General features: G+C 38.0%; 1 protein-coding gene across 1 annotated transcript; it reads left to right on the forward strand.

The window, feature by feature from the left end:
* The first annotated feature begins 20 nt into the window (after positions 1 to 20).
* Positions 21 to 23,094, forward strand: LOC115924933. Its single transcript, XM_030987845.1, has 11 exons — positions 21 to 83; positions 4,996 to 5,356; positions 5,996 to 6,137; positions 6,527 to 6,704; positions 7,090 to 7,880; positions 13,941 to 14,090; positions 15,155 to 15,270; positions 15,777 to 15,981; positions 17,071 to 17,349; positions 18,860 to 19,038; positions 21,134 to 23,094. Exons 2-11 carry the CDS (start codon positions 5,009 to 5,011, stop codon positions 22,649 to 22,651), a joined length of 3,906 nt encoding a protein of 1,301 aa, XP_030843705.1. The 5' UTR covers positions 21 to 83; positions 4,996 to 5,008; the 3' UTR covers positions 22,652 to 23,094.
* The last annotated feature ends 3,205 nt before the right edge of the window (positions 23,095 to 26,299 follow it).

The raw sequence follows: 26,299 nt of genomic DNA on the forward strand, positions 1-26,299 counted from the left end.
AAAACAAGAAATCTAGACCCTACTGCACTGACTGTTGTTTGATGGCTTACATTCATGTTTAAGAATCAACAGATTAATTTAAGGTACTATAATCGAGATAATTCATATACGGTATTCACTATTTGCATAGCCTAGTCTGCATATAGGGTGTTAAGACAATCGGGGAATCTTTTACATCTTCATTTCCAGATCTTAACAAGTTAATTTTACACATTGTCCCACTCGTACATTTTTGCGTTGTACGGTTGTGGTTTATACTTTGTATACAGTATAGGCGGAGCGTATAGGCCTCCCTGGCATGCCTGGGCCACACATAGATCTAGATTTAGCTGCATTACTATTCTGGCGCTGGCTGTGTATTAAACGCTGTGCTATTGATTCTCAACATTTCAAACACCACAGTTAGACTGTACAAAACTCAACTGATTACACTCAAAATCGGTAGATCTAGGCCTAGATCTAGATTAAGTTAGTGACGATTAATTACACAGGTCTAGGCCTAGATCTAGATCTAACTTGTTAGATCTAACAAAAATTACATAGATTCTAGGCCTATAGACTAGACCTAAACGGGTTCGCGTTTAAGACATTTCCTATCTGCAGACGTGTTAAAATTGCATTTTTCATCATGGCACTGTGGCTACATTTCACAAGATTTTCACTAAATTTGTGTCTCTAGATCTAGGCCTAGACCCTACTCTATATTCTCTAGACCCTATATTAAAATTTGAGAAATCAACAATTCACTTCCTGAAATGATCGCGAAACCTGCATTTGATGTTATTTTTCCAGAGCGTCAATTCACACTGAGCATCCCATGGACGTCACCATCTTGAAAAAAGTGACCCTAAATCATGGTCAACTTTCGGTTCAATTTTTCACTCTAACCTTGTCATTATGACGTAGAGTCTATTACCAAACAAAATTTTGCACAGGTCAGCTGTATATAGTACTACATGCAATTCAAGAAGACCAATCAAAACCTCATCAGCAGTTTGCATTTACTTTTTTAAACATTTTTAATCATCCATCTTCGAAAAAAGAGCCACTGATTTTGTTACTTTGGACCCAGTTTTTTAAGGTAAGTTCTTACTCTTAGGCACCATTCAAAATCCGGTTTTTATTCCTGTCACAATGTGACTGGGATTTCTTTTTTAGACAGAGAATGTAATGGACAGCAGGGCGCGACAAACCCGCTTGCCCGACGTCCCGGGGCAACCAAATTGAGCCGTCGGGCAAGTAAATCAAATTATCACTTGCCCGATTCGGGCAAGTGATACTTTTACAGTAATTTCCTAGTGTCCAAGAACTCTACCATTCACCCGTCAACTTCTTACCCGTCGTCAAAATCCAGAAGCAAAAAAGCGATCGTTCCGATTTCGAAAAAACTTCACAGACAGCTAGCCAGCTCAGCTAGCTCAGCGCGCATGCAACAGTGACACTTCAAGCCATGAATGCCGCTCCGCCTCCCACGCACGGCCGGCCGTGAGCTAGCTAGAGACAGCTAGCGCGATCGTACCAGCTGCGAGCTTATTCGCGCTCTCTCTCTCTAGCTCTGCAGGCCGCACCGACAGGCCTTTGCTATTCTCTGATTGCCGATTGGTTGAATCACGCCAAATATGACGTCATTATTCTAGGGAAATGAACACGTGCGAATCGGAATGGAATAAACAACAGGGATTTTCTAGTAAGTACAAAAAGTCAAATGTTTGATATTTATTCATAATGACTGTTAATGATTGTGAACATATTATTTAAAACTCGCTGCTCATATAAATCAGATGAATGTTTTTGTCTCGTTTTCAATTTATTACTGCGGTCTCAAGATCCGACCGAGCGAGTCATTTTGATAATAGTATCGAGACCCCCAGAATATAAGCCGTTGTTGTTGAACCATTCTACCTTGCCGAGATTCATGTGAATCTGATTATTTATGGAGAATCAATAAAATGCGTTTTTTAAACCTTCAACCATCCTTTGTTGACCATTTTCTTTGACATATTAGGTTATTATTCAGTACAGTTACACTGTACATGTATGTGCATTAATTTGCTATCTAAAACACTAACTTATCATTACGAGATAATAAATGCTTTAACCTCGAGTCCTTTTTCGCTTTAAAGTTTTGGGCAAGTGGAAATATTGTTTGGGCAAGTAAATTGAAAACCCACTTGCCCGACAGGGCAAGTGGTGAAAAAAATTCTTGTAGCACCCTGGACAGGTGTTAGATGAATAGATGTTGTTGGTAGCAATTTACTAGGTCAACTAGCTTGGATTTACTAGGTCAACTAACTTGGGTCTCTAGTAGAGCAGGTGTCTGTCTTTGTCTGTGTGTGGGGAAAGGATGAGGAGAATGTTAATAGGAAAGTTTTGTATAGAGGATTCAGTAAAAGGAATTTGGATGGACAGTTTTGGCATGAGAGGAATACAAAGAATGTTAAAGAGGTTACTATTGAGAGAGCCAACGTGGATTAGAGATTTAGGGTAGTTTAATCAGATTGCACATGAGATCTCGAGAGGAGCAGACCTTTCAGAATTTGGTCTGATTTTGGGGAGTGAATGAGGGGTGTTGGCCACGAAGGTAAAAGTTACAGCCACAGGCTATAAGCATGCAGTTGCTGGCATAGACTTTCCCTATACTATGGGACCAGGCAAGAACCAGGCAGCACAGGCCGACGTGGTAGAAGCCTCATCAGCCCTCGCCTCAACTTGAATCATCATTTGAACATCTGAACTGTAAGTTACAGAAATAAATGTATTACCTTATTTGTAATTATCTGGAAGGAAGGTTAATTTCATACATTTCATAAAGAGAAAGATATTTTCTATGTACTACGAGATAATGGATTTTTGTGTTGTATCTTGCTTGTTGAATAAGGAAGACTTAACCTTGATTATTTTGTTTGCTTAGAATATATGAGGTTTAAGAAATTGTATTGCACTGAAAAGTTATACATGTATAACTATATGTAAAGACATAGGTGTTATTCTATAATTTCTAGGTGAAAGATACCGTACATGGTCATTTATAAATGTCGCCTATTTTAGTGGTTTATGTCAGTGAAGCCAAGCTCTAGAGATTGTAAATGATTGTTGTAAATTGTTAGGATTTACATCGCTATAGCTATCGTGTTTATTTTTGTAGATGGTTGGCTATTTGGTTTCCATTTAATTCTTTTAGGGACAAGCTGGGCTCGTAGCCATAACCCTAGGCACCATCAGTGAATGGACATGTGTTCGTAGTCGACACGCTCAGGCAACCTACTCGCGTCAAGTCGTAGAGTCAACGCCCAGTGCTGTCGTACACCGGTCTGGCTTAGCAGGTCATGCATCATATCGCACCGGGTTACTACATACACCAGAGCATTTCGTTCCGCCTATTCAGAAACAGGAAGAGGTGGTATTTACGAACTCTAAATCGGGACTCTTTAACCCACAGCAGTTCACTTTATATATATAAAGACCGGGCTAGAGTCGGTGGGTGATTAATTGTACGTTATACAATCGAAGGATGACCTGGTCATCAGGTAATCTATTTTCTTTTGGAAATATGGAGAATTATATTGTGATATAATTGAGTACCGATAAGACGACATGAACAGTGATAGGATATACTCCTATCTAAGTTCACAGTGATTCTGAAACATTTTATTTTTGTCAACTATTTGCATGTTTAATTATATTGAGCCGATGGCTCTTAAATAAACTGTTTGTACCCTATACTCTTACTCTTGAAATTGCTTGATTTTCTTGTGATACATACTCATTTCATCAGAACCTAATTTATCGTCAGACCATAATAATTTACAGTATTTAAATCTGACAATTCCATTCTTTGAGATGTTTTCTTCATAGAAACACCTTCCTTTCATGCTGAAACTTTGTCTCATTTTGTCGCAACAGGGCTCTCTCAGTGGTGCCTATGCAGGTTCGCAAGTGCTCTTTAATTCAAGGCCACCTTACTTTTCCCTCCCGTTAAGTGAAATTTTAAGTGATACAGCTTCTACTAGGTCTAGAAACTTTCTATAACATATTTTTTTTGCCACTGTATTCCTCATAGGAAAAGCTTAGATTTGATGAATAATAAGTGTATTTTTTTATTTGGAAACCCTGATGAAAGATTAGAGAGTAAGATCCCAGTTATTTCCAGAAGGTGCAGCAGAAGACATAGGGGGAATTGACACCTTTGACAAGCCATAACTCAGTGAAAGAACCTCTGATTCAAATTATCTCTACACCATTGGATTGTTCCCATCAAAAGCTTTAATTTGATGCATGGTTTGCCCAGATTTGAAGAAGAAAAAAATTTGGTGCAATATACTTGGTGTAATTTAGCTACATAACTGGCAGGAAAATACAATTTTTTCAACTTTCCGATGTTATTGTTACTTAGAAAGAATAATTTAACAATTCAAATTTTAGATTAAGTCTACTGTCAAACTTGCCGATCAGCCGCATCGGCATGATTGCGTGCATTTGTGTGTTGTGAGTGTATTGACTATTCATGTATTCAAATGCTGCCTATTAACACGTAGTGCAGTGCTAGAGGTCAATATGCATTAGCATTGACTCTCTATACTCTGGAGTCACTGACAGTAGACTTTCTAGGCGGGGTGTGTGCGTGTGTGCGTGCGTGCGTGCGTGCGTGAAGTTAGTGACTGTATTCTCAGATCCTCATTAAATTCATGCAAGTAATTCACATTATGAAGTGATGATAATCATTACAGTTGCCAACTTCAAGCACGCGCGCTTGCACCCCGGCCAACTGTCGGTAGGCCTATGCACTTGTATCGTGTAGCGGTTTGCCGTGAAACCTGTGAGAAAGTGTATAGTAATTTTATAATCGTTTTTAGACAGCAAAGTCAAATCCCTCATTGCCATTGACATTACACTGTCTTTACATGAATGCCATCTCCATCATCTGACCTAGTTTAAAATGTTTATATTTCTTAAAATCCTACAAAGCACTTTCATTCTTTCTTTACTGAGGAAAAGGAGATGAGTTACAATGAATGACACACTAGCTACCATCAACGTTGAGCAACTAAGTAGTGCAGTCAACGCAGTCGTCCAGTCCACTGCGATAGGACAGGTACCCCTGGACCCCTCCCCACCCCCTGCTGCTGGTGTACCCCGATCCCATCAGGAAGGGGGCAGCTTGACCCTTCCTCATGGTGGTACGACTCAGATGGTGCAGCCATGCACCACCCATTGCGGTAGACCGACAGGGCTGAGGACAGCGGTTCCAGTACCGACAGAGATGAGCATTCCAGTGACTGCCGTACCCTCTCCTCCGGTCACTGGCTCACTACCAACCACTCACCAACCTGCCACCCTGCCAATTCTTCATACCCAGGTGAGGTAAAGAAGTAAATTTAATGTACATATAAACAAACTTGACAAAACACATCAATTTCCTCACAAAAAATTGTGAGGATATGAATATTTTTGAGAACAACTGAACGTGTACATCAGGCACACCTACAAACTGACTCAAAATCCCCCAATTTTTTTTACATTTAGTTTTTTATTTTCTTCTGGGTATATTGTCAAGCTGGTGTCTTTCTCCTAGCTGTGACTTGGGTATTGTACATAATCTAAATCCTGGGTTATGACCCACACTCCAGATTCGGCCTATCAAAGGATTTGCTCAGGTTATCAGAACATTTTGGAATTCAAATTTTTATAAAAATGCATTCTATTCTGATGCAATGAATGGATGCTTGCTATCTTAGTCTCATTCGTCAAACATTATTAAGAAGACAATATTGCAAGAAATGGGAACATAGTTTGGCATTGAGGGATTAGACCTCCCTGCAAGGTCACTGGCATCAGCTCTCAATTAACATAAAAAATTGGCATCATGGGGGATCAACAGGTACTGCTTAGGCATTGTTGGCTGTATAGAGGGTGCAAGTAGCTACAAGTAGGACAGTGGGGTTTAATTAATACTCATTTACTAGTCATCTTCTTTCCCTTTCTTGTGCAAATGCAGACCGTACCCCCTTCTGGACCGGTTGTTCTTGTACCTAATGCAGGGGTTCAGGCAGGGCAGAGAATGGCCTTACTTCAGCGTAGCACATTGAACATCCAGCCACAGGTACCGGCTAAGAAGCTCTACACGCTGAAACAGATAGGTAAACAGTGGTACATGTAGAAGTACATGTACGGGGAGTTACATAAGGTAGATTAGAGAAATGAAGTGGCACTACCTTGGGCCTGGCTAATACTTACATTAATGAAGTCATAACAAAATAATAATGGATGGACAATTTTTAGATGGATGGTTTTAGATGGATGTAAAATAAAAATCAGATCTACACTGTACCACCCAGTGTCCACTATACAGCTATTTTTTTAATTTATTACTATCCAATTATTTTTAAAGTATTGTCAGAAGATAATCATTTCAATAATTCCAGAGTTCAACCTTCCCGTAAGTATTATTATCTAAATCATGAAATATGTAAAACAATGAACAGTGACACCATGATTCTTTTGTTTTATTGACGCTGCCTATTCCTAGGTTCTAACTGGGTTCTTGTTCCAACACAATCACAACCAGCACCAGCTCCTGCATTCATCAACAATGCTGGTCTATTGAAGCCAGTCACAGGCAATCCTGAGACTGTTGTCTACCAATCATCCACTGGTATTATACAAGGCACTCACATCAATGCTACTCAACCAGTATCTTCACAAAGGTAGAGTTTTGATGTTGCTGTTTTGACATGTTATGTACCTGTATATATAAATGCAAATCAGTCTGCTTAACCAATGATGCTGTTAACAGGTTCACCTATCTTACGTGCGTACATAAGTTGTTCATACAATGAATGGTTAAAACCCATTGCCAGCAGGATCGGGCAATTCCTTTATTAAGCCTATGAAGTATGACATGAGAGAAATAATGTTCAATGGGTAAATGAATAAATAAAGCAAACAAGAGGCAGGCAAAAGCAAAATAATGATATTAATAAAAAAAAAAGTGGATTAGGAAAAAGTAAAAGGTAACTGTTTTTGTTGGCTTTCTTATTTCACAGATTTTTTTACAAACTATTATTGCTCTTCATGCGATTCATTCTCCAGGTCCAATTCATCATCTTTGACTAGACAGCAGCCACCTCATGTAAATATGAACATCGCCATCCACCTACCAAACAATGGACTGGCCCACCCTGCATCTGGGGTCACTCAGGTCAATAGGTGTGGCCAGCAGCCAGCCCATCCACCAATCAGGACACAGACGTCACAGGACTCCGCCCATCTCCTCTCCCAAATTTGCAATCTCATTACCTCGACTGCATCCCCAGCATCGGTCGTTCAGCCAGCGCAGACCAATCCACCCCAGCAGATCATGATTGTTCCAAACCAACTTGGTTCATCTCAGCTCCAAAGCCAACCTTTCACCCCTCAGGTGACCTCATTATCTTCCCAGTTCAACGTACTGCCCTCGGGTGGTCAAAGTGGTCAATCTGAAGCAATGCCATTGGCCTCGAGCACAAGCATTTCAGTACCTTCTGTCCTAACAAACAGTATTTCAAACATCAACTTGTTCTCCCCTCCCCTCAACTTTGGGTCACAGACCCAGCTGCTGTCACCTTTGACCTCACAGAAAGGTTTCCATGACAATAACAGCTTCTCAGGTTTTACCAACTCTATGGATTTACAACCAGCTTTGTTGAACCAAGGCCCTGATGTTTTCAACTTACAACCCCAGCAGGTTTCTCCGGGGTTGGTGAAACTCTCATCCCTACCGTCCTTGATCACGCCTCCACAGGAGAGGTCAAGGGTCATGACCTGTGGGGTCGGGGTCAAATCAAGCGGTGGGATAGTGCAGCATAACATCAATCATGAGGTTAAAAAACAGCAGGAATCATGTGAGTATATTCCTTACATTTTTTTGGTTTTATTTGATACATGTTGCATATTCATGAATTAAAATCTATAGAAATGTTGGGCAAGAGTAAAGGTTTGTTTATGAAAGTAATTAATAATAATAATAATAATAGTGGGTTCTTGTATTGCGCTCATCTCTAGCATACGTGACACTCCTGGTGCTCCCATTGTAAGCTTTAAAGCCCCAAAGCCCCACTACACTACTTATAGCTACTTGCGCCCTCTATATAGCAAACAATGCCTAATCGGTGCCTGTTGGTCCCCCATGACCCTCTTTTTCTTATGTTAATTGAGAGCTGATTTGATGAGATAACCACCTGTCAGTGACCTTGCAGGGAGGTCTAAATGTCTTGAGTCTTGACTCATTTCCCATGTGGGGGAAAGGCCTGTAGCAGCTAAAATGGGAGAGCATTCTCTTAATATGTTGTATTAAACTATGAATGTTAATGATATTAATGTTATTCACTGTACCGGTACTCCAAAGGCTCATCCACCAAAGACCAAAATGAGTCCTAGAAAACCATATTGAAGATACCCTCAGCGTGTGTGTCATATGACAATTGTTTGACAGGTATCTCCACTTACATACAGTGTACAGCAAGTGATAACATTCACTGAGCAAAATACCATGACAATGGCTTTTGATGCATGTGGTGGTTCAATCTGTAAAATTGATAGATAAAATTGACAATAATAAATCTCTTGGTTACAAACCATAAAATCTGTAACATTGTTCAATCTCATTTATAATACAAATACATTATTTACTAACTTGAAACGAATGCGTGTTTACCTAACAATTTCTTATCATATCACCAAATTTTGCTACATGATAGAATGTTTATTCCCTACGTATCTCAGTCATCTATAGTATTAAAGTATGCAGGTACATTTTATTTGATTTGATTTTAGCTAATAAAAGCATAATAACACCAATAAAAATACACTTATCAGTGCATTAATGGTTGCCTAACCTTTGTATCAAATGATAATCTGCAAAAATGTACTTCATGCCTAAATCTTACCGTAAACATACATTTAGTGCCTTCCGTAACATACTTGTTCATCATTATGCAGTAGTGGCACATACAGTCATGCAAGCCTTAAATTTGACAATACACACATAGGGATTGTACAACAGGACCAAATAATTATTGAAAATACTGTTTATTTTCATGCAATACTTGATCTTTTATATTTAATGCAATCATTACAAATCATACTTCATACTATTATTTAGTGCCTTTGAAGGTAATACAAAGTTTTGGGAAATTTTGAAAAATGGGTGGATAGTGAATCTTTACAATTTTGTTTTATTTGGATGCCCCTGTGGATGTACATGTATTATAAGCACTAAAAAAATTAGCCCCTAAAACACTTCTGTTTTCGAGAAAAATTGAATATAAAATTTACCGGTGCTCCCGGTAAATTTTGATAAATTTCAAATAGCGCCTATGGCCGTACAATGGTAGTTGCGACCATGAAAATCTCAGAATATGTAGTTGTAATATATAATTTCCACTCGGGATTAGCTAATCAGTTGATTTTAGTCAAGAAAAATTGTTTCATAGCTAAATTAATATCTTGACCTTGAGAAGGAGCTATACAACATAAAGAGTTTATTATTTATAATTTCATAACTTTAGACTAGATTTCAACCGCAACAACGATTAATGAATATTGTAGGAATGCATATGCTTCCGAAATTGTTAATTTGAACCAAATTCATGACCCCATACCAAAACATTGTAATACCTTTAACTTCAAGATAAGATGTCAATTAACACTTACAACATTGGGCTTGGTACAGGATTAATGAAAATTGTTGGTGATCAGGGAAAAAAATACTTTACAAATTTTGGGGGCTACTTTTCAAGCTTGCTTGCATGAAAATGACACTCTCTATTTTTTTTGCATTGAACTCTATGCTATTTTGAGGGGCTCTTTTATGACTTTTTGGGGGCTCTTTTTGGCGTTTCAGGGGCTAATTTGCCCCAAGCCCCCGTGTATTTTTTCCCTGTTGGTGATTCTGGCATTCTTCAAACTTCCCTCAAGGAAGAAATTTGGAAGAAATGGGAGTCTGTTGACTTTGATAATGTACACATCTGAAGTTCTGATATCAAAAATGAATTAAATTAAATGACACAATAACTGAATTTTGAAGTGTCTGTGACAATGATGAGAAACAGTAATACATGGGATTTCTTTCCTGCAACTCTTTAACAAATTCTTTAGTTTTTCCTTCACTATCTGTCATGTTCATGTAGCTAGCTAAAGACAAACATGTATTAAATTTACCAGCAGTACAGTGTAGCAGTTTTAGAAGAAAAATTTTGGGAGGCTTTTAGGGGAGATGGGGGGTTCTTGCATTCATTCATACATGCGCCTCGGTATGTTCTTTTGAGGACTTGAGCCCCCCCCCCCCCCCCCCCCCAAAAAAAAAAAAAAAAAAAAAAAAATAATAATAATAATAATAATAATAATAATAATAATAATAATAAAAAAAAAAATATAAAAAAAACAAACTAGAATTTAATTCGTCACGAAGACGAATAAGGTGGTCTGTCTAAGTTTTATGATAGATTTGAGAATGGGAGAAGTTATATAGACATGTAAACAATGATGATCATGATAAACATGATGATGATCATGATAGTAAAGGTGATGATCATGATAATGGTAATGTTATATGATGATAAAAACGATAATGTTACTGATGATGATGATAATGATCATGATCATGGTGATGTTGATGATCATCATCTTCAGACCATGATGATGATGATGGTGACATTGATGATGATGATAATGATGATGATATTGATGATGATGATGACGATGATGAGTATGAGCATGATCCTGACATCTGATTGAAAAAAATGAGGAAATATTTAGATAGCAAAAAGTCTCAGCTACGACATACTAAAATTTGGGAGAAAACTGTTAAATAACAACTGAGATACTGGTCAAAACACATTGTCATGCAGATTCATGTTTTGAAAAAAGTGACCTCCCATAGACATAACACGCAAATATGACAAATTATGCATTGTCGCATTTAATCGAATATTTAACTATAATGACGTCATCCAAATGTGAAATAAATTGCATATTTCTGATAGAGAATTATCTCAGCTACAACATATCGAAATCTGGGAGAAAATCGATCACTGATAAGCGAGATAATCTCAATTAAACAAAGACAAAAATGACGTCATCAACAAAATACATTTTCTTTAGTTTAGATGCAAATATGAAGATTTTGTTTCACTTTGTACGAGTCAGGGTGGTATGAAATCATATCTCCAACTCATGCTCTTTCCAACCATGATATAAAAATTGGGGGTCGACTGACTATCTGAAGAGCTATTTCGATCTATAAAGTAGCATGTTTTTGATCAAATTTACATTATATTGCCCATAGCAGCACGCGCGGAATTTGAACTTTGACGCGCGCTCACGGCCTTATGAAAGGTCAAGAGTGACTGAAATTAATGTAAATTGTCATTTACGGTAAGAGGAATCTAAATCATATAAACAAATTGAATTTAATCTTTTCCGCGCGTTGTGAGCGCGCGCATCGCGCGCGGGGACAAGTACGGACGGAAAATTTTGAAATGCTTCAAATGACCTGATTCGTACTCTCCTTTAGTAGTTAAGTAATTTTGAGCAATTTTAAAATTTGACGCGCACATACGCGCGCGTCATGACCTTTTTGTGACCTTTGATGACATGACCTGTTGACCCTTGACCTGAAGTATATGTGATATGAATATGAATGAACTTTGAGTACGCATCATGAAGATATGATGGATAATGTGATTACACAAAATGGCGTCTGGATGACGTCACGATGACATGATGACCTTGAAAATGTTCCTGTCACGTGTCATGACAATGACCTATGACTGTGCTAAAATTGAATCAAATTGACTAAACCAAACTTGAGTTATCCAGGGCACAAAAAACGGGAAGAAATAAAAATAAATAATAATAATAATAATAATAAAGAAAATTCTGACGAAATCAATAGGTGGTCTGTTGATAACAGACCACCTAACTAGAAATTTAATTCGTCACGAAGACGAATAAGGTGGTCTGTCTAAGTCTTATGATAGAATTGAGAATGGGAGAAGTTATATAGACATGTAAACAATGATGATCATGATGACCATGATGATGATCATGATAGTAAAGGTGATGATAATGATGATAATGATAATGTTATATGATGATAAAAACGATAATGTTAATGATGATGACGAGCATTAGCATGATCCTGACATCTGATTGAAAAAAATGAGGAAATATTTAAATAGCAAATAGTCTCAGCTACAACATACTAAAATTTGGGAGAAAACTGTTAAATAACAACCGAGATACTGGTCAAAACACCTTGTCACGCAGATTCATGTTTTGAAAAAAGTGACCTCCCATAGACATAACACGCAAATATGACAAATTATGCATTGTCACCTTTAATCGAATATATCACTATGATGATGTCATCTAAATGAAAAATAAATACCATGGGTGGTATTCTCATAAGTTAAGCCAGGACTAAGTCCAGACTAAACAAGAATTTTAGTTCACACTTCTATGGAATGCTAGGTTTCATCTTCCTCCTTCAATATTCATGACAAAGAAAATATACCAAAGACTTTGTTAAAAATTTAGTTCATACTCATATTATCTTTTTCTTCCCATTTCATTGCAAAATTAATTTTTTTGGCACTTTGCATTGAAGGATTAAAATAATCTGTACAGGGTAAATTAGTTTGCAACAGGCACTCCATAAAAGTGTGAACTAACTAAGTACGCGCTAACTTAGTACGCGCTATCAGAATACCACCCCATATTTCTGATAGAGAATTATCTCAGCTACATCATATCAAAATCTGGGAGAAAATTGATCACTAATAAGTGAGATAATCTCAAATAAACAAAGACAAAAATGACGTCATCAACAAAATACATTTGTTTGAGTTTAGATGCCAATATGATGACTTTATTTCACTTTGTACGAGTCAGGGTGGTATGAAATCATATCTCCAACTCATGCTCTTTCCAACCATGATATACAAATTGGGGGTCGACGGACTATCTGAAGAGCTATTTCGATTTATAAAGTAGCATGTTTTTGATCAAATTTACATTATATTGCCCATAGCAGCACGCGCGGAATTTGAACTTTGACGCGCGCTCACGGCCTTATGAAATATGAAGAGTGACTGAAATTCATGTAAATTGTCATTTACGGTATGAGGAATCTAAATCATGTAAACAAATTGAATTTGACCTTTTCCGCGCGTTGTGAGCGCGCGCACCGCGCGCGGGGACAAGTACGGACGGAAATTTTTGAAATGCTTAAAATGACCTGATTCGTACTCTCGTTTAATAGTTAAGTGATTTTGAACATTTTAAAATTTTGACGCGCGCGTACGTGCGCGTCATGACCTTTTTGTGACCTTTGATGACATGACTTGTTGACCCTTGACCTGAAGTATATGTGATATGAATATGAATGACCTTTGTTTATGCATCATAAAGATATGATGGATAATGTGATTTCACAAAATGGCGCCTGGATGACGTCATGATGACCTGATGACCTTGAAAAGGTTACTGTCACGTCTTATGGCAATGACCTATGACTGTGCCAAAATTGAATGAAATTGACGGAACCGAACTTGAGTTATCTATGGCACAAAAAAGTGTAGGAAATAAAAATAAATAATAATAATAATAATAATAATAATAATAATAAAGAAAGAAAATTCTGACGAAAACAATAGGTGATCTGTCGTTGACAGACCACCTAATAATAAATTTGAAAAAAAAATAAAAATAAAACCACCCCCAAAAACAAACAAAAAAATCCCATAGAACTGCTATTGTGTAGCAGTATTTCTTCTAACCTACTTGATCAAGGATAGTGGGGAAAAAATGTTTAATTGGTCAGAGACGGTCCTTTGTTTGAAACATGCAGCACACGCAGATCACCAGGTCTCATTGCCATTTTGGTCTTTATCATTTTGTAGGGTGTAGTTCCTGTAAATCTATTGTGAAATGCTGCCCTCATCAGAAACCCAGTGTGATGGTTCTAGACAAAGTAGTTGAAACCAGAGCAAGGCAGTCTTTACCAGATCTGTTGATGTTTAAACCCTCCTCTGTTATTCCAGGCGAGACAGGTATGGTATTAGAATTTCTAACCATTTGGTTTTAGTTCAATCATAATGGTGTATTTTTGATGTGCTCAAATAATACCCTGGCTATTTAAAACGAATGTGCACATGTAGGCAATAGATTTTGGTGCTCACAGGATTAAAAAATACACCATTATGATTGAACACACTCATCTATTTCGGCATGGCCTAGATGAATGGATTCTAAATTTTGAACTATAAACTTTTGGTGTGAAGGGGGAGGGGGAGGGGATGGTAACGGTCATATTCATAATATGATATAGAAGGTTTGGGAGGGGTTTTTGGATAGTGCGTATGTAATATCTTTGTTATATTTTATGTTTTATTTCTGTGTTTAATTATCTATTTCTGGACCTCTAGGAAGAACAGAGCCATTTTAATAATTGCTCTGAATAGAGCATTCCAGCCGTTATTAATTCTTGATTTTTATTATATTTGTTAATTGTATTCTTGTATTATTTGAATTTTTATACGGAAAATAAAACCAAACCAAACCAAGAAATTCCTTCATACCAGTACACTGACATTTAACAAAGTCTGGCCAAAGAGTGGTAATGTAGGTTACTGTCTTGCAAACGGATGTGCAATGCGGTATTCAATCAAGTAACAGCTAGACTTTACTCTACAGTAGACCACATGGTGACAAAAATCAACAAACACTCGACCTTGGCTGAGTTTACTTGGCTTTAGAATTAGCTTTAAACATAGACTTTGAACTCTTCAGTAGTCTTGTACGGGATTGGAATCAGACCCAGGTTGTCTTAAAGCCACAATGCACTACTTATAACCCCTTGCTTCCTCTATATAATAATGCATAATCGGTGACCATTGGTCCCCATGATCCTCTTTTTCTTATGTTAATTGAGAGCTGATTTGATGAGATAACCACCTGTCCAGTGACCTTGCTGGGTAGTCTAATCCCTCCTGTTCACTAGTATTGATGGGCTAATAAGTTGTCTTTTTGAACAGACTTGACACAGTCTGTTTACAATTCTTGAATATACTCCAGTCCCTTCTCTTACATTTTCTTTTGTTATATTTTCCTAAAGGAGTTTTTGCCAAGCATGAGATTCAGATGAACACCCGTTTTGGTCCTGTCGTTGGGAAACTTGCTGACATCAATTCGTCCACAGACCTAGATGCTATCGGACAAAAAGCATGGAGGGTGAGATATTGTTTTATTATAACTACTGGGTCCAGCTGAAAAATGCAGTTACGTGACCTGTTGGCTGAATACTACCAATAAGTCTTAAGAATTCCTGTTTATGTTTTGGGGTTGTCAGTCCGTACATCCCCTTCTCGTTTTAATATGTTATTTTAAATTAAAACAAAAACAAAAACAGTTTGCTCTACTTCCCCCTGACATTGTACCCAATTTGCTCTGCTGTCAGATTTATGACAGATTACCCTAACAAGATCATCAGATAAACCACTTTTTGCTGTTAATCACTTTCATAAGCTCTAAATTTCTGTTACATGTTTACAACATGAAGAAGTAGATCCGAATCAAATGATTGGTTGACAGTGGCCATATTACTACACTGTAGGCATAACTGGTCATTAGAATTTTCTGATGACTGGCCCTTAGTCGTGTTAGATCTACAGTTTTCATTTGATAAGGTTTATTGTTGAAAGGGTCATTCATATTCTTCCTTATTCTTCCTATGGCAGATTTTCTCTGATGGAAAGCTGTGCCAGCTCCTGTTTACCAACGATGAGAGTTGTTCCAATTGGATGATGTTCATTAAGATTGCCAAAAAACATAACCTGATGGCTTTTCAGAGTGGAGCCCACATCTATTTTACTTCGTTTCAAAACATTCTACCGGGTGAGGAGCTCATAGTCTGGTATTCCAAGGAGTATGGCCGACTCAGAGGTAACAAACTAGTGATCGTATAATAATAATAATAATAATTACATTTATAGGGTGCTATATACAGGCATTTCTATGCGCACGGGTGGTACTGTCTAACTTAGTATAATTATTCAACATGTTAAATACCTTAAAAGCAACAAAATAAAATATAATATTACTAATACAATACAATACAATTGAGTTGAATGGAATTAACTACCTGTGTGCGCCTCCAGTAAACTATAACTGATTAAAAAGGTGGGTTTTGAGAAGGGTTTTGAATGATTCAGTGGATGGGGCATTTTGATTATGGGGTGGGAGTTTGTTCCAGAGGGCAGGGGCAATCGATGAAAAGGCACGGTCACCATTATTTTGGATATATCTGATGTTGGATAGCAGTTATGCCCATGAAAAATCCCTTTTAGAAAAGGAGCATTGTCGGTGAAACTTGGTAGAGAAAATCTAGGGGTGGGAGGTAGGGGTCTGTCAAGGTATGATACTTCCTTCAAAGGTTGTTTTAGAGTACATGCTATTTCAAGGAATATGTATCATGTTTATTCTTCTGTGTATGGGTACCTCGGTGATAACATTACACCTTGTGTGCTACACCATTCATATACATGATTATACAAATAAAACTGTTTTTGTGTTTCCAGTTTACAAATAATATAAATTTAATTCATATTAGTAGATGTCAAAATAAAGTAGAATATATATAATCCTTGTGATGAACATGGTCGATGTGGAATATTAAAATAGTATGTAAACCCATTGCCTACTGAAACTGGTGGCTCCTGTGTCAAAGGCTATGGGAATGGGAAAAATCAGTTGTCAATGCATTATGCACTATCCTTGTGATCATCATCGACTTCAACATCATCATTATCTTCATTATTAATGTTAACAGCACATTATCATTGTCATCGTCACCATTATCATCATCACCATCATAATCATTGATCACCATGATCATTATCCTTCTTGTCATTACTCTCATCATCACTGTTATTATCACTGTCGATCATAATAACTTTCTTAATCATAATCATCACCAAAATCATTACTTTTATAATCATTGGTTATTTTCCTATCCCAATTGTTATGGTTCAGGGATCAAAGATCGCAAGGGCACTCTGGATTGTCAGAAATGTGACCGTAGTTTCCTGGATAAGACTCAGCTGCGACACCACCTAAAGGAGGCCCACCCCTCTCTGCGATGCCCAGATAAGATGCACAAGTGTAACGTGTGTTCCCACGTGTTCTCCTCATCGTCCAAGCTGCGTACCCACCTGCTAACCCACCTAGGGGTGAAGCCTCATCGTTGTAAGATCTGCCATAAGGGTTTCACAGACCGCAGCAACCTCAGGGCTCACTCACTTATACACACAGGTATGATATTCATTTCCACAGTGTGGGAAGCAAAATCTTGCACAAGGTTTCGAGTGTTGAAGGCTGTTTTTATTTTTAATATTTAATAGCCATGTTATTCTCTGTACATAGAAATGTTCCTGTAGGTTGGCCTCTTGTAATGGCTTTTCCTGTGTGGCTTCTTTCCTTTTTGGCAGAATGTGAATATTTTAATCCATGTTTCTGTTATAATACCATTTATTGTACTTCAAACAATTTGTTTGAATTTGTTTTGTATTTTTATTGCAAAGTGAATAAAAAGTTTAACTGAATGTCTTTACATTGATAGTGTACATCTCTCGGCCAGAAACAGACAAAGTTAGCTCAGTATCCGTATACCATTCGCTGTCAATATTATTATTTGTTATGTCATTTTTGTCTCGCCTGCGTAGCAAAAAGCGAGACATAGGCGCCGCTTTTCCGGTGACGGCGACGGCGACGGCGTCAACATCAAAAACTTAACCTAAGGTTAAGTTTTTGAATTTTTGGTATAATTTTTAAAGTATAAGTTCTTAGTCAATGAAACTTTGACTATAGGGTAATCAAGTATCCCCAATCATGTGAGTAGAATTTCAGATCACAAAGTCAAGGTCAAAGGTCATTTAAGGTCAACAGACTTGCACTATGTTGTAGCATCATCATCGAAAACTTAACCTAAGGTTAAGTTTTTGAATTTTTGATATAATCTTGAAAGTATAAGTTCTTAGTCAATGAAACTTGGACTATAGGGTTATCAAGTCTCCCCAATCATGTGAGTAGAATTTCAGGTCACTAAGTTAAGGTCAAAGGCCATTTAAGGTCAACAAACTTAGACTTTGTTGTGGCATCAACATTAAGATTTTCAAAATGCTTCTTCTTCGTTATTTTTCAACCGATTTTGATTCTGATTGTTTCATATGATGGGCTAGGAGGGGATTTAAAATTTCTACACAGAATCGTGAAATTCATTATCTATACTACTAATGTATGCAAATTTATTCGAAATCACAAAAAAGGCTTCTTCTCCTTCATTTCTCGACCGATTTTGATTTGGTTTGCTTTATATCGTAGAGCTAACTTTGGTACACTAAACTTCTACACAGAATTTTGAAATTGTTCTCCATTAATTAATTTTGGTAATTTATGCAAATTTATTCCAAAAATAACAAAAATTGCTTCTTTTCCCTCATTTCTTGACCGAGTTTGCCTTATCTGGTAGAGCTAAATTTGGAACAATAAACTTCTACACAGAATTGTGAGATTTTGCTCCATTGATTATTTATGGTACTTTATGCAAATGAAATGAAATTATGTCCCTTCCAGGGCATCAAATTTCTATTTTTTGACCAGTTCAAAAGTGTACCACATAAAATTTACGATATTTGTTGTTATGAGATGCGGATGAGCGCTACGTCATTGACGTTCTGGTTTATCATATTGAATTGCGTTATGCAGGCGAGACCGCCGAGAGCGTTTCCCTTGTTACTGTTATTTCTTTTCCTCACTGTTCTAGGAGTGAAACAATTCACCTGCCAAGCCTGCAACAAGTCTTTCCGGCAGAAGATCCATCTGGTATCTCATCAGGTCACCCATACAGGGAAAAGGGACCTTCAATGCTTTGTCTGTGAGAAGATGTTTGCCAGACACAGCGACCTCAGCTATCACATGAAACAACACAGAGAAGTCAAGAAAGTGAGTTACATTATCATCTTCTGGTTGGTTAATTGAGGTTTAGTTGGGGTTGGAGATTATGTTTTCCTTCTTCATCCCATTGTCTATCAAACTCATACTGTATCCCACTTGAGGTATTACGGCTATTTCCGTATCGTTTATTCAATCTGTCCTCTTTATGTGATCAGCCTCTCTGTCTCCTTTTCCTCTTATGCTTCTTTACTTAACAAGTCATTGAACTCTCTCCTCTCTTCTCTACATTGATAATAATAATAGTAATAATAATAATATTTCATTTGTATATAGTGCTTAATACAAATGTCTCTAAGCGCTTTACAAATATACTATTATAGTTATAGATGAGTTGTCCTGTATGTGAAAGAAGATATTGGAATGACTTTGAGCTGATGGACAATGACTGTTCGGAGCTCAACATTCACATAAGTAGTCAACAAATATTCTCTGGGTACCTGGTAGGATTATTCCTTGAAATGCACTGTGTGCTGATAAGGCGGCCATAGCTAAAGCTAGGGTAATAATTTCCAAAGCTCTTTGGAAGAACATAGAGATGTTATTTTATGACGTATTATGCACTATACAAGAACTGAACTATTGTTAGGTGATACGTATGAAATATACGTATCACCTTTTGATTTCGTCAAGATTTTTCTTTATTATTTATTATTTATTATTATTATTATTTATTTTTATTATTATTCTTCCTCAAATTTGTTCGCAAGATATCTCAAGAATGAATAAAGCTATAATCATAAAACTTGGCATGATGATAGATCTTAGTCTAACTTAGAACTGCATGACTTTTCAATGACTCAAGGTCATCGTGACGTCATCTAGGCGCCATTTTGTGAAAATCAACTTATGATCATATCTTCATAACGGAAAGGAATTTCTCATTTATAATTATCAGGATTAAGATCAATATCCGTCCGGTCAATTTCAGGTCAATAAATGCGCGCAAAAATGCGCGTACGCGTTTGTGCGCGCGACAACGCGTGCGTAAAATTTTAAATTGCTCAAAATCGTCTTAAATTTTGTTTGCATACGTTTTAGGCCATTATAAGCGTTTCATAAAAAATCGTGCAAAACATGCATTTTTGCGCGTTTTTGTTCGTCACGGCCGAACGAAAAAAAATTACCTCTCAATTTTTTTTGACAGGATATTCCTCATATTTTTCTGAACAATTTGATACCATGTTCATCTTTTTATCACTATTAATAACGGAATGAGCGTCCGTTGAAGATAAATATCCGTGCGTGTGAGCTCATGTATTACATAGCATATATGGGCAAAAACATGCCTATAAAAAGTACATCGGGATGAATAAGGACTGCCAATTTTGTTTCATATTTAGATACAGTATGAGTCGGAGATATGATTTCATATCTTATTAGGCCATTAAATACATCTTGACGTCATCATAATGGCCTTGAAAGTCAAAATACAAAATTGCATATTATGACGTCACTATATTTATGGAAAATTTAGTGTATTTCTCATAATATTGACTGATTTTCTTCCAAATTTCGGTATCTTGTAGTTGAGGCAATTGCCTTCAAGGTAAATAAACACTCCTTTTTATTTCATTGACGTCATCATAGTACAAAATTCAATTAAAGGCCACATTTCAGAATTTTCTTAATTTGCGTGTTATGCCTAAGGAAGGTGAATTTCGTTCAAATCATGAATCTTCATGACATTGATCTTTGAGCACTATCTAGCTTATTTGTACTCTATGTTCTCCCAAATTCTGATACGGTGTAGCTAATAAATTATCTACAATATTGACGTACATCATTTATCATTTCGATGACATCATCATAGTGAAAATTTCAATTAAAGGCGACATGTCAGAATTTTCTTAGTTAGCGTGTTAGGCGACTTTTTCTGAAATCCTGATTCTACAAATCTCTATCGAATACCTGAAGGGGGCGCTATACCTCTCTTAATGATGGTCTTTATCGTATTTATGATCATTATCATTATATCATCATCGGCACACTTTCATGATAACAAAATAGCACGTATCACCTAATTCGTCAAAGTGACGAATTAAAGTCTAGTTATTATTATTATTTTTATTTTATGTCGTTACAGGTGAGTTGTCCTGTTTGTGATAGGAGATTTTACAAGGACTCCCAGCTGATGAGGCATATGAAGATCCATAGCGGACAGAGGGACCACCAGTGCCATCTCTGCGGCAAAGGCTTCATCACCAAGTACCACCTTAGCAGGCACCTGAAGTCATGTGAGCGGTATGAACGATTCAGACGGAAGCCGTGGCCCGGAAGCAACAGCTTGGACAGCATGACTGGAGTGGTTAGCAGTACAAGTGATGAAAGACATCTTGTGAGACCCTTGGCACCTGAAGAGGCTGTTGAACAGCAAGAGTACATTCCTGCTAGGAGAAGACATCAAATGGAGGAGGTTCAGGAAGCGACATCTTCTAGGGTTTTGAGAAGCTCTCGTGGAAGACCTATCAGACCAAAGCCTGTTCCGACATTTATGGCTGAGTTGGTAAGTCCACCTTCGAGAGGACAGGGCAGCGCAAAGAGAAAGAAGAGAGTGCCAAGGAAAGTCAGCCGGCTGCCTGATGCTGATGCTGATTCTGGTTCTATGGCAACCCACACTGTTTCTGTGACGTTGTATGAAGTGCAAAGTGATAGTTCCCAAGCGATTGGGCAAGCTATAGGCCAACCAACATCTAGTCTGCGACGGTTGGTGCATGACACCATTTCAGAAGAGACCAAGGAGACAATACCTTCTGATCATTCTGCATCCATTTCTGTTTATGGTGTCCGAGGTGAGAGGACAGAAGGAAGTACTGATCCAAGCTCTGATCAGCAGCAGCCATGCAGTACCCTGTCTCAGCTTGCCATTTCCGTTCCTCAGGAGTCACCTATAGTTCTTGACTGTGACAACTTTGTCTCGTCCTCATCGGTCACACGATCCCACCTGGAGTCATCCTATGCCTACACCTCGAGTGATGCTCCAGGAGATGATGAGATCCATGATGGCTCCCTGACGACACCACTCTTTGACCTTGGTGAGAGTCCATCAATGTCTTCTGCTGTCCAGTCTATGCCGGCGTACAACTCTCAAACCTTCTCACTTGAGGAGGAGGATGACAGCCATTCGGATGCCTTTGCTGGATCTCAAGAACACTGCAGTTCTGCTCGCTCTTTGTTCATGACAGATGCTGCCATTTCAGACTCTGTGGCAAGGAGCTCCTCGCAGAGCCTGGACCACCAGACACATGTGGACTCTCTAGCTGAAGACAACCATGCAGATGCCTTCTCGGGAGGGTCTCGGGAGCACTGTCCTTCGGCCCAATCTCTATTCATGACTGATTCTACGATGCCCGACTCTGTCGCCAGCACATCATCCCAGAGCCTGGGTCATCAGGCTCATGGAAGCTCCCTGGCAGAAGATTCCCTCTTCTCCATGGACCCCTCTGATGAGGCTGGGACATCACTACCCCAACACGCTGGAGACAGTATGAATGACATCGGTGTAGACTTGAGAGCCATTGAACGGGTGCTAGACTCAGATGATGAAGAACAATGCACTGACGAAAGAAGGGGAGATTCCCCATCAGAGAACATTGAGGAATGAACATTATTATTATTTGTTTAGTATTATACAGGTTTGTTTCTAAGACAGATTCCTTTAAAAGATGAGAGCTCAAGCTTTGTGGTAAGCTACAGTATATGACCATGTGATATGATGCAATTACCTGAATTGCAGATTTACAAACAATACTGTTTTTTTGTTGGGGGAGGGGGGGGGGGCATGTGGGGTTGCATTAACACTTGATGTTTTATATAAATGTTCCAGTGCAATTAGACCAACACAGACAAATTAATGGTCTCTCCCTGAAAATTCTGAAGTTTCCAGAAATAAAAGCCAAACTGTCAGTTCTTGCCACTGATTATTATCAAAAACCATAATGCTTCTGTTCACAATCCATATTATATATTAAAATTTATATCCTGCATCAAAAATTTGTTGGCTTTTGATTGGTTGAGAGCTCGTCACATGACCAGAAATTTTTGAACAATTTTTAGAAAGTATTATATCCTGCATCAAAAATATTTGTATACTATATGAGAGTACTATTTTGGAGTACTATTTGGGGGTTGAAAACAAAATGTGAATTTTCTTTTTTTAATTGATTTTTTTTTTCTTCCAATCTTAATTCAATGAAAACAAAATATTCTAAATCTTTTTTTTCTTCCCAATTTTTTTTTTTTTTTTTTTTTTTTTTATAAAATAAATTTTTGATGCAAGATATAAAACAAATATACCACGCCTTCTATTCGAGGTACTGGTTAAAACTATGGGCCTCGGTGACTCAAAAAGTACCATTTGCTGCGCCCCTCAGCAAATAGTACTATTGGAGTCACCTCTTGCGCATAGTTTTACCGTAACCAGAACCTCTCAAGACAGTGTATATTTGTATAATATTTTATCGACCATTTATATGAAAATTTTGTACAATAAAGAATGTCCTTTTGCTGAGTGTATTGTATACAGTAAAACTGCAATGTTGTCAATGTCCATCTAATGTGCCCATTGTAAAAAAAATGTACAAGTCTACGATTCTTCACATCCCATGGAAAATATGACATCATTCATCTTATGGTAACATAGTAACCTGGGTGCTATTGATATATTAACCAATTTCCTTAGGGAATACACTGGTTCCATGTTTTTTCCTTTTTTTTCTTTGCCTCATCAGAGGATTTATTTGGTAAACATGGTTTACATTCAAAGATACAATGATACAAATCAAACTTACATAATCACAAAAGCATCATACCTGGCATAACAAAGAATTGAAATTAAGTTTGTGCAAAGCATTTGATTATCATTAACACAAGAAATATACTGACGACTCTAAGTTTCTTCTTTTGTGGGTGTACGACTCCATGGTGTGGTAGATACCTAACACGGCCATCATGATCATCCCTATTTGTTTCATGTTCCGGCACCTTCTCCATATAACCTTTGTTCTGCATCTTGTTCACGAATTCAGTGTAGTCCTGTCTGAAATCTGGCTGCCTCTCAAACCTTTTCTTTGAGTGAGCGGCCCTCTGCGTTGCCTGACTCCGATTGTTAGGAAGGTTTACTTTAATGTCCGTCATCTTGCTGCTTCATTGACTTCTCAATTTTCTTGATGAAGGACAAGTCCTCTTGCGACTTCTCTTGTTTGTCCTTGATAATCCTCTCATTAAAGTCCTGATTAAACAGACTTTCGAGTTGTTGATCTATGTTTGTCTTGGCCTTTACTCTGTGAGAATGAACTGTATGTTGCCTGGCCTCATCCTTAGTTGCTCCATATTCTATCCAGCCGAAAGGGCCGTTAGGCTATTCCTGACCTCGACTGTTTCATGGCCCTTAGAATATTACTTCCTATTAACAGACCAACATGCGTATCTTCATCTGAGGTCGGTAGCTGGATGTCTTGAAGGTATGGCTATTTCACGAGGTCTCCTTCTCTTGGTATGTCATCTTCTGACGTTGGTATTTGCTCTTGAGCATATACTTCAGGAAGGTTTATGCTGTTCTGTCCATGAAAATCAGTAATTTCCAGATTGCTTATGATATGGCTTGACACCACCTTCTCATCGGTCATGGTTGACATGTGAATGTTCATCTTTTCCCCTTTAACCTTCAGGTGTCTTGCCAATTCATCCGTGCAAAATACTGCATTGCTTACTGAATCAATCAATGCATTTGTCTTCAGTTGGACCTGTGTGTCATGAGAACGAATCAGCACTGGGACTATTCCTGGGGGGTGTTTCACAAAGATCCCAAGTCTAAGTTGGACTTAAATATTATGGAGAGCCATTTGTAACCTTAAAATAAACTGTATTAAAAAATGAAAATGCAAGTATTTTAGACAAATTATACATCAAAATATTTTCATAGATGCTAACGGCTTTCCATAATTTTTAAGTCCATCTTAGAGATAAGTCCAACTTTGGATCTTTGTGAAACACCCCCAGGTAGTATGTCAGCTGACTCAGCTCTGGAATCAATATAACTGCTCTTGATATTCCTTGCCGTTGCTTGTTGGCGGTCATCTACATTTCCATCATCATTTTCATGATTGTTTATCTATGTCTCTACTGAAGGGGTGAACGATGCTTCTGCCTCTTGGGGCTGCAGTCTGACATGCTGCCTGTCAGCATTGTTGCTATCTTGAATGTTATTGTTAGAATTACCCTTCCAGTCTCTGTGTAACGCTGTCGGATGTAGTCGGTTGTATTTGCTGCATTTTAGTTTCCTTCTGCAATCTTTGGCATATGCCTGGCCGCCTTTCGACAGCTGAAATATAGCCCAGTTTTCTTACAGAAGGTTATCCTGTCATCATAAGGCTTTGATGATAACACCTTACATTCCTCGATTTGATGGCTCTCATCATTACAGAAAGTGCAGATTTCTTTTCCTCCTTCCATTTCCATGTTCAAATCTATCGCCATGTTATACAGCTCTGTTATGAATGTGGAGTACTTGTGAAGCTCCTCTCCAAACTATACATGAACAAACACTTACAGATCAATATATCTAAATTTGTGTGACAGCTGGTTTAGGTTACAACTAATACTAAACTTGTATACACTGTGCAACAACAACAAAATCATGGCATTTTGTCAAAACAGGTCAAAACTGGAGTCCATATAACCAAGTCTTTTCTGACACTTGAAGTGGCTCTTTGTTGAATGTTTATGTTTCAAAAGTTTGAATCACTTAACCCTCGTGAGTTCTTCCTTGATAGACTCAAGCATCTCTTCTTCATTTGTGATGTATCGTTCGGTGGTCCTCGTGAGGGTCTTTGGCTGCCTCATGGTTGACAGGACGGCCACCTGACATATCGTTGGCCGCCTCGTCAACTGCTAAGCCAGTACCTGGTGGATCTCTAGTTAACGCATCACCGGCTAGATGATCGACATCTGTGGGAAGCAATCAACAGGCTTTTTGTCTGTCAGGTCATCATTTGACAACCCTGTATCTGCATCGTCGACTGCTAGGTTGTTGTCCTGTGGGTCTCCAGTTACTTTGTCTTCTGTTTGGATAGCCTCTGCCGTCCCTCCAAGTGCATCATCATTTGTCGAATCCTCATCCGGTGAGTCTCCTGCTGCCCTCTCTTCTTCACTAGGCTTGGTTGTTGAAGCTTCCGCCTGTAACACGGGACCGACATCCTTCTCTCCTTTCTGTAGCTCGCCAAAGTTGCTTGCAGTCCCAGGAAATGGATAT

Source organism: Strongylocentrotus purpuratus, unplaced genomic scaffold (assembly GCF_000002235.5).
Source record: "Strongylocentrotus purpuratus isolate Spur 01 unplaced genomic scaffold, Spur_5.0 spur5_scaffold_17, whole genome shotgun sequence".
Lineage (NCBI taxonomy): Eukaryota > Metazoa > Echinodermata > Echinoidea > Camarodonta > Strongylocentrotidae > Strongylocentrotus > Strongylocentrotus purpuratus.

What these genes read in the sequence shown, in the direction of transcription:
- LOC115924933 (XM_030987845.1), top strand. Translation starts at nt 5,009, where the DNA reads ATGAATGACACACTAGCTACCATCAACGTTGAGCAACTAAGTAGTGCA. An exon ending in CTACACGCTGAAACAGATAG is followed by an intron (nt 6,138 to 6,526) that starts GTAAACAGTGGT and finishes GCCTATTCCTAG; the next exon opens with GTTCTAACTGGGTTCTTGTT. An exon ending in TCACTCACTTATACACACAG is followed by an intron (nt 17,350 to 18,859) that starts GTATGATATTCA and finishes TCACTGTTCTAG; the next exon opens with GAGTGAAACAATTCACCTGC.